The sequence below is a fragment of the Anomaloglossus baeobatrachus genome, chromosome 3, assembly GCF_048569485.1.
Source record: "Anomaloglossus baeobatrachus isolate aAnoBae1 chromosome 3, aAnoBae1.hap1, whole genome shotgun sequence".
NCBI lineage: Eukaryota > Metazoa > Chordata > Amphibia > Anura > Aromobatidae > Anomaloglossus > Anomaloglossus baeobatrachus.
The window spans coordinates 545,446,928-545,459,649 of NC_134355.1; the positions used below are offsets into that span (position 1 = coordinate 545,446,928).

Sequence of the window (12,722 nt, forward strand, 5' to 3'; positions counted from 1 at the left end):
TGTACAATTCCTACAATTTCTATCAGATATTTTTGTTCAAACCTTCAAATTAAATGTTACAATCTGCACTTGAATTCTGTTGTAGAGGTTTCATTTCAAATCCAATGTGGTGGCATGCAGAGCCCAACTCGCGAAAATTGTGTCACTGTCCAAATATTTCTGGACCTAACTGTATATATATATATATATATATATGTGTCTATATATATATATATATACCTACATATATATACCTACATATATATATATATATAAAAATATATATATATTTATTTGTTTATTTAATCGTATGAATGTATACCTTGCCATCATATAAAAATAAACACCAGACAATAGACAGTGATTGAAAAATATAAAAAGGATAAAATACAAAGTTGAATATCAAGATTTTCTATATATGCAATAGCGTTATCATTTACAATATAGAAATCCTTCTTGTCACCATGGTAGGATCTCAGTGGGCACTCCTCAACAATGTGCTGGATAGTTTGACGATCTGCTCCACAGTCACAGGTTGGAGAGTCATATTTTCCCCACTTATACATAAAATCTGCACAGACGCCAAAGTTTGTTCTGATACGATTTAGAGTAACCCATGTTTTCCTTGGGAGATTGAAGCCTGGTGGAGGGTTTTGTAAATTAGGGAACATTTGGGGATCACCGTCTAAAGTAGTGAATAATGAAAAACTTCCAGTACACCAAAATATCAGAGATGTTACAATACAACGATTGAAATCAAGACACCCACCCATCTGAACTGCAATCACCTTGCATGAACAAAACTTCAATTTAGAGGAGAAATGGAGAGAACTTTTGGTCAATGTAGTAGACTTTATATATATATATATATATATATATATATATATATATATATTATATATATATATATTATATATATTATATATATATCTATCTATATATACACACACCACACACACACATGTACATACATATATATATATATATTTTTATATATATATATATATATATATATATATATATATATATATATATATATATATATATATACACACAATGGTGCATCTCAATAAATTAGAATATCATCATAAAATTTTTTCAGTAATTTAATACAAAAAGTTAAACACATATATTATATAGAGTCAATACAAACAGAGTGATCTATTTCAAGTATTTATTTCTGTTACTGTTGATGATTATGGCTTACAGCCAATGAAAACCCAAAAATCATTATCTCAGAAAATTAGAATATTATAAAAGACCAACTGAAAAAAGGATTTTAATCTCTGAAAAGTTGGCGCCTACTGAAAAGTCTCTACAGTAAATGCGCTCAATACTTGGTCGGGGCTTCTTTTGCATGAATTACTGCATCAATGCAGCTTGCCATGGAGGCGATAAGCCTGTGGCACTGCTGAGGTGTTATGGAAGCCCAGGTTGCTTTGATGGCAGCCTTCAGCTCGTCTGCATTGTTGGGTCTGGTGTCTCATCTTCTTCTTGACAATACCCAATAGATTTTCTATGGGGTTTAGGTCATACGAGTTTGCTGGCCAATCAAGCATAGTGATACTGTGATAATTAAACCAGGTATTGGTACTGTGGCGCCCCAGCGTCAGCAGCCGAGACTGCTCAGATCTGGATCCGCGGTGGCTCGAGGAGGTCTCTGGACACGGGAAGGGTCATGCGGCAACTCGAAATTAAAGGGGGGTATTTACAGGGGGACAGGGGGTTTGTGTGTTTAGAGTTCGTGACACCACCCACGGTGTATGGTAAGGTGGAATACCACCGCTGCTTTTGGGAGCGCCCGGTGCCGATGGGATGGCAGCCAGATGTTTAACCCCTCCGTGGGTAGGGGATGCCCTGGGGCTCAGTGATGGTAGTGAGGGGATATCATTGGGGAGGAAAGGGTCACTGCGTACTTAGTCCAATACCGCTGACACTGACAACTTGTAAACCAAAGTTCTGAGCACCGCTGCAGCAGGGAGGGAGCACGCCTGGATCCCGTGCCTGATGGTGTTGCTTATTAGCCTGTGACCTTTCCCTTGGCACCTTCTTTACTGGTTGGCCCATGTAGTATAGTAATACAGCCACTGGTGATGAATATTAGTTATCAGAAAACAGCAAATGATAAAATGTAACTTTTATTTATGTTTCTCTAAAAAGGGAAGAGACCCTGTCTTTATTAAAAAATGCCATAAAGAGGGTATGATAATGTATCGCCCCTAAAGCACTACAAAAAAGGGGGGCCCATACACCCTGCTAGCTGGCATTAACACACAAACATAAAGACTGGTTACTAATGGCAACCACACCAAGGGCACTTGATTAAGTCGGTATGAACAAGACTCCAGACTGCAGTGTCACTCCACCCTAGTACTGCCTATTTCCAAGAACATACCGTGCCATACCCTCATATAAACAGATGGAGGGAATGGAGACACTTATCAACTATATCAGTGCTGAATCAAAAATGCCCACGAGGACAAAACAACAGGGTAAATAATCCAAGCCCTATTGTATCCTTGTCTGGTTTAGAAAAATGGAACAATCTCACCCATATAAGTGTGTTCAAATTCCATACAGGCAATTTGCCACCATTAACGGCGTATCCAAGGATACTTCCACTCTGGATCCGGGACCCCTTCTAAAGTGACAAAAATGCTGTTTAAATCCCCAATCCTCCTTCTCCCGACGCGTTTCCTATATGCTTATTCTTCAGGGGAGTTACTATAAGGAGATGCAGGTTTTAGTGAGAAACCTCACAGGGTTCACTGTAAAGAGAAAAGAGGGGACAAAGCCGAGGGGTCACAATCATAATACCCCTATGAACGTCCGATTTCTAGAGAAAACTGAAAGAAAGTAAGCGGCTTACCAGATGGTGACAGCTGGGATCCTTTTTGCTGTACACCTCTGTCCCCAAACACACAGGTTTAAATGGATACCGCTTACCCGCCGGCGTCTGACATCACTTCCGCTCGCGTCTCCACCACTTCCGCTCAATGGAACGCAGCGGTGGAACGCAAGGTCTCACAGGAAGCTGCGTCACAGCCGCCCGGCGCACACAAAACACCTACCCACTCTGGATCCGGAAGTGGAGCGGAAGTGGTGGAGACGCAAGCGGAAGTGATGTCAGACGCCGGCGGGTAAGCGGTATCCATTTAAACCTGTGTGTTTGGGGACAGAGGTGTACAGCAAAAAGGATCCCAGCTGTCACCATCTGGTAAGCCGCTTACTTTCTTTCAGTTTTCTCTAGAAATCGGACGTTCATAGGGGTATTATGATTGTGACCCCTCGGCTTTGTCCCCTCTTTTCTCTTTACAGTGAACCCTGTGAGGTTTCTCACTAAAACCTGCATCTCCTTATAGTAACTCCCCTGAAGAATAAGCATATAGGAAACGCGTCGGGAGAAGGAGGATTGGGGATTTAAACAGCATTTTTGTCACTTTAGAAGGGGTCCCGGATCCAGAGTGGAAGTATCCTTGGATACGCCGTTAATGGTGGCAAATTGCCTGTATGGAATTTGAACACACTTATATGGGTGAGATTGTTCCATTTTTCTAAACCAGACAAGGATACAATGGGGCTTGGATTATTTACCCTGTTGTTTTGTCCTCGTGGGCATTTTTGATTCAGCACTGATATAGTTGATAAGTGTCTCCATTCCCTCCATCTGTTTATATGAGGGTATGGCACGGTATGTTCTTGGAAATAGGCAGTGCTAGGGTGGAGTGACACTGCAGTCTGGAGTCTTGTTCATACCGACTTAATCAAGTGCCCTTGGTGTGGTTGCCATTAGTAACCAGTCTTTATGTTTGTGTGTTAATGCCAGCTAGCAGGGTGTATGGGCCCCTTTTTCTTTGTAGTGCTGTAGGGGCGGTACATTATCATACCCTCTTTATGGCATTTTTTAATAAAGACAGGGTCTCTTCCCTTTTTAGAGAAACATAAATAAAAGTTACATTTTATCATTTGCTGTTTTCTGATAACTAATATTCATCACCAGTGGCTGTATTACTGATTTCTAATCATTGTGATATGGCAAGTTTCCTGACCACAGGTACAGATACTAATAACTGGATTTCGGAAGCAAAGGAAGTATTCTCAGAGAGAAATTTTGTCCAAAAAAAATATACCCCAACTCTAAATGGCGCCTTTAATGATCTGACCAGGATTTATAGGGAGCGGACCACCTCATGGTGGGAAGTTCAGTCGCTCGAAAATTATCTGAGGGAGAAAATTGTCCCCAGATATTTACGGATCTCTCTCGTACCCGGTTTTAGGTATAAAAGCCCAGAACTAGCGCTTAAATGGGAGAGGGAGGTGACTGATTGCTCGCTCAGACTGATGACGTGTCTGCTGGAGGAGGAACGGAGAAACCTAGCAAATCTAGAATTAGCTTTAAAGGAACAGATTGATATAACAAAAAAATTTTCAGGTGATAGTGAATTTGCGGCAAAAGAAGTGACTTTGCAAAATACCATCGAAAAGTTCCAATATCATCTTAAAGAAAAAAAGCACAAGTTCTATGTTAGAGATTTGCAGGAGTTTAGAGATAATAAAGCCTATACTTTCTTCTCCAGCAGACCCGTCAGACAGAGCGAGCCTGAAAGCACCTCTACTGATACGGAAGTATCAGATGTGGAAGGTAGGAATACTGCTTTCCGTGGTAAAGGGAAAAACAAGGGGAAAGGACGGGGTAATTTCCGTTTTTTAGAGCAAACACATTACTCCCTCAGAAACAAACAACGACAAAGCAATATTCCACCACCGGGTCAACCCAAGTGATCAATTTGTCAAGTCATAACCTTACTGAAGCAGAAAGATCAGTTTTAAGTAAGGGCTTGGGGTTTGTACCCACATCCGACTTTGATAAATTTGAAGGGGTAAAAGATCTGAATCTTTTTATCCGTAAATTAAAATGGAAAAAGTTTTATGTCAGAGAAAATAAAAAACAGAGTGCCGAGTTGGGTATATCTGAGGATTTTTTGGAGGACGTGAGACTACTGTATGAAATTGGTGAAGTTGATCCTAACATGAGTGGCCTTGGTCCTTTTACATGCCTTAAAAAGAAAAGCGATAAGATGCCGCCGCCACTGAGTGATGTAGGTTCGATTGAGATCTTTTGTAACCTTGTCACCCGTGATCTTGAAAATCTTCAGGTGGGCCGCTCCCGCGACTTCAACCTCTCCAAAAGTGAAATGGGGGGTTTGTTGTCGTTGGAGCGTTCCCCTGATTTAGTCATAAAAAAATCGGATAAAGGCGGTAATGTTGTTTTGTTGAATGTGGATGACTATAAGAATATGTGCCTGAACATCTTGAACGACGTAGAGAGTTACGGCAAACTTGCCGTCAACCCGACGAAGGTTTTCTTGGGTGAATTGAGAGACATCCTTGTGAGAGCAAAGGGATCTGGTCTGATTGATAGAGGAGAATTTGAGTTTCTACTCCCGAGATTTCCAGTGACCCCCACCTTTTATTGTCTTCCTAAGATACATAAAGGAACAAATCCACTTAAGGGGAGGCCGATAGTGTCGGGAGTGGACAGTCTGACTCAGAATCTAGGAATATATCTGGATGAACTCCTCAAACCCTTTGTCATTTCCCTTAATTCTTACTTGAGGGACACAACGGATCTCTTGAAAAAACTTGAAGATATCACCCTTGAAGAGAACGTGATACTTGCCAGTATTGACGTTGAATCTTTGTATTCCTCCATCAGACATGATTTGGGCCTTAGAGCTGTGGCACATTTTCTTAATGGCAGGGGCAGGCAATTTCATGAACATAATGCCTTTCTCTTGGAGATTCTGGAATTTTGCCTCACACGTAACGTGTTTACTTTTGGAAATCAACTCTACCACCAGCTCAGGGGCACCGCGATGGGCAGCCCTTGTGCGCCATCGTACGCAAATTTTCTCCTGGGCTGGTGGGAGGAGACACTGGTGTTTGGCGACGACTCTGACCTCCCCACGGATAAAATTCTGCTTTGGTGCAGATTCATTGATGACATCTTTATCTTGTGGAGGGGGTCAGAGCTTGAGCTGTCGCAAATGGTAGGGAAGCTAAATATGAACAATCTCGGTTTATTCTTCACCTTCGAGGTTAACAGCTCAAGACTACCATTTTTGGATGTCTTAATTGAGAAATCTGAGGGAGGGAGCATTGTCACCAGCACCCACCGTAAGGAGACAGCGACCAACTCCTTACTGAGGTGGGAGAGCGCCCATCCATTCACTTTGAAAAAGGGCATCCCTAAGGGACAATTTTCCAGAATAAAGAGAAACTGCTCTAATGAGGAGAAATGTAAACTAAAGTTCGACGATCTGGAGGGCAGATTCCGTGAGAGGGGCTACCCGAGTAAGATTGTCAAGCAGGCACGTGAAGAAGTCAGTGGAGTTGGGAGACCGACTCTCCTGTATCCTGCACCTAAAGTGGAGGATGCGGCGGAGATGGTACGCTTCATTACCACATTCAACAATGGTTCAGGGGCCATGAGGGAGATATTGGAGAGGCATTGGTCGATCCTAAAGATGGACTCTGATATTGGCAAATTTGTTTCTGAAAAACCGCAGATAACCTACAGAAAAGCTAGATCTTTACAGGATAGGTTGACACACAGCCATTTTTTTGACAGGAGAGGCACAGGTTGCGACTGGCTCAGGAGCAATCTAAAGGGGTGCTTTCGCTGTAATGGTTGTGTGGCTTGCAGTGCGGTACAAGTAGGGAATAAATTCTGGAGTAGAAATGCAGGGAAGGAGTATGAGATACGTTGTTTTGTCAATTGCCGAACTAAAGGGGTTGTCTACAAGGCTACCTGCTCTTGCGGACAAGAGTATATAGGCAAAACCAAAAGAGAATTTAGAAGGCGTGTGGGAGAACACCTTAGGGACATCAGACTGGGAAATGATACCCCTTTGGCTAAGCATGTGAACTCCTTCCATGGGGGCGAAACCGGCCATGTTGTCTTCCAGGGTATTGATGTCGTTCCACCACTGAAGCGAGGGGGTGATTGGAATAAGAAAATTCTTCAGAGAGAGTGTAGATGGATCTTTCGGCTCAATACAGTTTTTCCCAATGGTCTAAATGAGTCTTTATCTTATGCACCCTTTTTGTAGCTGTAGGGATCATTGCTAGTTAGGAGGGAGAGTCATCGGATGAGCGGGGGCGCCAACCACCGTACTTTTAGGGTGCCGACCTCCGCAGGTAGGTAGGTTAAGCGGGGTGAGTCAGCTTGAGTTGGTGGTGGAGTGTTAGATATTTTCTCTTTCTCCCTTTATTAACTGTTGAAGCTACCAATCCCCTCTCTGCCCCTGTATCTGGTCCTGGGGTCGTTATTTGCCATTTTTTGCCTCTCCAGTCTCTCTTAGGGCCATCTGTTTCCATTTGTGAATTTGGCATTTTAGTCGTTTTTTCATAAAAAAGACCCTTCCTTTTATTTCTCTGGGAGTTCTGTCTGAATATCTAGTTTTGTGATTTTAGTTGTTGGCTGGTAACCTGTACATATCATCTGGTACTTCTGGACCCATGCCCCGCTGTCTGCTATATGTTTTAAAAGCAGATAAGCAATTGTTGTCCGCACTTTTAGACTAAGCGCATGCGTGATTAGTGAGCTGTCTTTGTGCGGCGAGGAGGCGGGGCCAGATGACGCGTCAGCGTCCCATTCAAAACATCCTACTGTGTAGGTGTTTTGTGTGCGCCGGGCGGCTGTGACGCAGCTTCCTGTGAGACCTTGCGTTCCACCGCTGCGTTCCATTGAGCAGAAGTGGTGGAGACGCGAGCGGAAGTGATGTCAGACGCCGGCGGGTAAGCGGTATCCATTTAAACCTGTGTGTTTGGGGACAGAGGTGTACAGCAAAAAGGATCCCAGCTGTGACCATCTGGTAAGCCGCTTATTTTCTTTCAGTTTTCTCTAGAAATCGGACATTCATAGGGGTATTATGATTGTGACCCCTCGGCTTTGTCCCCTCTTTTCTCTTTACAGTGAACCTTGTGAGGTTTCTCACTAAAACCTGCATCTCCTTATAGTAACTCCCCTGAAGAATAAGCATATAGGAAACGCGTCGGGAGAAGGAGGATTGGGGATTTAAACAGCATTTTTGTCACTTTAGAAGGGGTCCCGGATCCAGAGTGGAAGTATCCGTGGATACGCTGTTAATGGTGGCAAATTGCCTGTATGGAATTTGAACACACTTATATGGGTGAGATTGTTCCATTTTTCTAAACCAGACAAGGATACAATGGGGCTTGGATTATTTACCCTGTTGTTTTGTCCTCGTGGGCATTTTTGATTCAGCACTGATATAGTTGATAAGTGTCTCCATTCCCTCCATCTGTTTATATGAGGGTATGGCACGGTATGTTCTTGGAAATAGGCAGTGCTAGGGTGGAGTGACACTGCAGTCTGGAGTCTTGTTCATACCGACTTAATCAAGTGCCCTTGGTGTGGTTGCCATTAGTAACCACTCTTTATGTTTGTGTGTTAATGCCAGCTAGCAGGGTGTATGGGCCCCCCTTTTTTGTAGTGCTTTAGGGGCGATACATTATCATACCCTCTTTATGGCATTTTTTAATAAAGACAGGGTCTCTTCCCTTTTTAGAGAAACATAAATAAAAGTTACATTTTATCATTTGCTGTTTTCTGACCCCTGTAGTATAGAACTAGTCGGGTCCCGCTCACCCGTATGGCTAACGGAGTGCGCTTGCTCTCAGGGTTCACACTTGGGATTTTTCGGACTGTATATTGGGAAAGTCCTATTCTCCTCGTTGCGTTAGTACCCCGACTTTGGAGAGGGTGGAGAACGTATCTTGAAGGCTCCGTCCTCGTCGGGTGAATTTCCAGGATGCTTGAAGCTACTTCCCGGCCTAGGGTCCACGTACCCAGTCATGCCCTGGCCCCTGCCCGGAGATGGCACAAGGCCGCCGGCTGCCCTTCTCGGCAGTTCCGTGCCCCTTGTCACGATCTCCTGCGACCAGGGTTCCAGCTTCTACCAGGCCCAGACCAACGTCTGCCACCTTGTATATGAGGAGCCCAGCTCCTAACCTCTCCTCTCGAGAGTCACCGCTCAACTCAACTGCTCCTGACACTCTCGACTTTCCCAAACCACCCCCCCAAGTGGGCGGCCCTATCCCCTTCAGGCTACCCATTGGTGTGTCTGTTGGGTGTGGTGCAGAGTGTTCCTAGGATTTCGATTAGCTAGTTCTTAGCAACACCAAAAGCCAGGGACCCGTAACCAAGGAGGAGGTGGATATTATGCAAAAGGGCATATTGCACAATACCCTGTGATGACCTGATAGGCCAGGGCATCACAGTACTTTTAGAAGTGTGGACAGGGGCCAAGTCCTGCTGAAAAATGAAATTTCCATCTCCAAAAATCTTGTCGGCAGAGGGACGCATGAAGTGCTCTAAAATTTCCTGGTTGACGGCTGCGCTGACTTTGGACTTGATAAAACACAGTGGACTTACACAAGCAGATGACATGGCTCCCCAACCCATCACTGATTTTGGAAACTTCACACTAGACCTCAAGCAGCGTGGTTTGGGGGCCTTTCCATTCACAGGAGGAATGAGGGGGTTGCGGGAGGTGGGGTCTACTGCCCAACTGTCCGGAATTGACTGTCCTCTATGAAGTTAAAATACTTCAGACTTTATCAAGGGTAAAATGCTTTCTTTCAGATTCTGTCCAGTCAGTCACCTTCTACATTTCATGTCAATATTTCTTACATATTTCAATATTTTCAGGTAATATATCACCTATTGTGGTTGTTCAGGATATTGCATGACAATAACAGAACACTCACAATGAAAGAAGACAAGACACTGTCTACACACTTCTACAGTTCTACTGTATAGACAATTCAACACACACATATATATGCATGGAATCCGAGAAAGTTTTATCTTAAATATCTATACTAATTTCCAAAACCTGACTGGTGAAAGGTTTTCTGAGAAGGAGAGTACAAGTAAAACAATGGCTTCCCTACTGGGGCTTTTATATGCCTCTCATTTTCTGGAAATCATCCCTTTTTAAATTTTTTTAGGTTATCTGGATATCCAGGAAAGAACCCCAAATCTATTGGAGCAGTCTTTAACTCCAGTTAAAAGTTTCTGGGATTCATTCTACGATGCCGGTGAAAAAAAAAGAAATATAAAGACGTGATTTCCAAAGCTCTCCAAATCAATTTAATGAAAATCAGGTCTTTTAAACTTATAAGAAATGTGGATGTACCAAGCATACATTTAGGTGTTTCTTACTTGGTAGCAAACAGTAAAACACATACTGTAACTGCATAAATAAGTCAAGACATTCCCAGCATTCACCCAGCTTAGCCATACCTCCTCTAAAGTTTTTTGTTTCAAAAGTGAAATGAAACGCCCTAAGAACTTTTTAGTAGGCCTCAAGATATTAACTCCTTCCTTACTCTAACAGACATTTCATCATAATAATGGATATATGTATTATGTAACCTGAATTAAAAAATGCATTGCTTTGTGAGTCCACAAAATCAATAAATTCAATGTTGTAAACTGTCCAACGCTCCCTATTATGCTTTGAATAAACATGGGGATAAGCAATATAACATGAGAAAAAGACATTTATTTCCACAGTATTTGTTCCATGATAGTCTAAATCACAGCTTTTTATATACAGTACATTGTCACATTGTGTTGAAGACCATAAGTAAAAAGCAAGAACAATAAACACAAGAATAAACACATAGTATTTTGCAAAATGTATAACATATAATATCAAACCACTCATCAACTTTTTTTCCTTATTTACCAGGAGAAATCTGTGCATTTAAGATCCATGGTCAGGACACCCCTTTTGAGGCAGTCGTACTGAACAGAACATCTGGAGAAGGTCGACTAAAAGCAAAAGGACCAATTGACTGTGAACTACAAAAAGAGTATACATTCATCATCCAGGCATATGATTGTGGGGCTGGTCTAAGTGGAGCCAACTGGAAAAAATCTCACAAGTAAGTTATTTTGTGTCCTGATAGACTCTTTAAGTTATCTCACAAATCCATCAGTTTCTAAAAATGATTTTACAATTACAATTAAGTGCTTTTCCTGAAGATTTTCATAGCACTCTTAGTGATTTAGAGATAAAAACGTGGTAATTTGTGAATAGGAAGTCAATTTACTGTTCATTTGCTGATACTTCTTCTAACTACAAACAGTCTATAGATATCTTTTAAAGTTTGTCCTTATTTTCAACTCCAATTCCAAGAAAGACTGGAAAAATGTAAAGAAAACAAAAATGCAATGATTTGAAATCTGTTATAACCATATTTTATTCAGAACATTACTTAGATCACATATTAAAAATTTAAATTTAGACATTTTTACAGTGGATATAGGGATTTGTAAGACTGAATCATGCTTGTATTAAATCCAGTGCCACCAGAGATCCTGTAGATAAAGGGCATCCAATATTGCAGTTGGCCTTGCCCCTTGTTTACAATGATTTTTCCAGAATGTCTACATTCTTTGATGCTATTATGCACACTTATTCAAAGTATTTGCAATTTAATGCTGAGGAACTTTCTTCTGCAATTGTTTCACAACTTTTAGATCCAGTTGATTGCAGATTGGTGAACCTCTGACCATCTTTACTTCTGAGAGACTTTGCCTCTCTAACTCACTTTTTTTATTCATAGTCATGTTTCATTAGTATGGATCACTTTTCCAGCCATTAACTCTGTCTTAACTTTTATTTTTAGATGTGTTGCTGCCATCAAATTTTAAATGAGTTATTTTTTTTAAATGAAATGGAAAAATGTCTAAAGTTCAACTTCTGATCTGCATTTTATGATCTGTGGTGAATAAAATATATCTATAAGAGATTTTCCAAATCATTGTGTTCTAAACTATTGCCCATTATTTTGATGTTAATTTATTGCTGTACAATTCTCCTAATATAATATGCCCCCATAGACAATAGCTTAAATTCAGTTGGCATTGCTGGATTAGCCCCCAGTCCAATGTGTATGCAGGCCTCACAATAAGAGAAGGAACCGTCTTGTTGAATTTCAATAGATGATCCATTTGTTCTCCCTAAAGATAATTTGATGCCAGGGTAGTCTGGTAGCCATCCTCTCTTAGGAGATACAGGAACACTCAGCCAAGTCGAGCATTCCAGTGTATGGAGGAGTCGGGATTACAGCTCTCAGCCAAATGATCAATCATTCAAGACATATCTAATATGTACGGAGACTTTAAGAATTTTTGACAAGCAATGTGATATTTACCAATGTTATGATGATTAACAAACTTTGCTTTACACTTATGGCTAGTGATTTGGGATGAACATACTTGAACTGTAAAGTTTGGGGTCTGTGCTGGACACCTATTGTCTGGTACTCAAACACAGACTTCACACAAAAGTTAGTGGTCGAGTTTCGAGTTTGGATGTTGTTGCGCAGCAAATTAACAAGCATTTTGGCTGTGGGCAATTTCGCAGCCATTACAACCATGCCAAGAACTCGAATGGCTGTGTTTGGCCAACAGCATCTTGTCATCGAATCTATATAAGACACAGTGATGTGATGCTCAGCACATACTGTCCTCTGGAAGTTGACAAAAACAAAGAAAGTCCCCCATTATTAACCCAGTAAGTGTAAAGTAAATAAAAGCTCTCAGGAGAAAATAGTTTATTTGAATAAAGACTCCGTCACACTCCCTCATTCACCACTATATTAATTTAAAAAAATCCTAAAAAAATTCTGAAGTAATCTAA

General features: G+C 41.5%; 1 protein-coding gene across 1 annotated transcript in view; it reads left to right on the forward strand.

Annotated features, from left to right (window-relative positions):
- CLSTN2 (calsyntenin 2) overlaps window positions 1-12,722 on the forward strand; it is a 1,533,789-nt gene that overhangs the window by 922,095 nt on the left and 598,972 nt on the right. Inside the window, exon 3 of the mRNA XM_075338625.1 lies at window positions 10,764-10,959. Coding sequence (XP_075194740.1) covers window positions 10,764-10,959 — 196 coding nt within the window. The remainder of the gene's footprint in view (window positions 1-10,763; window positions 10,960-12,722) is intronic.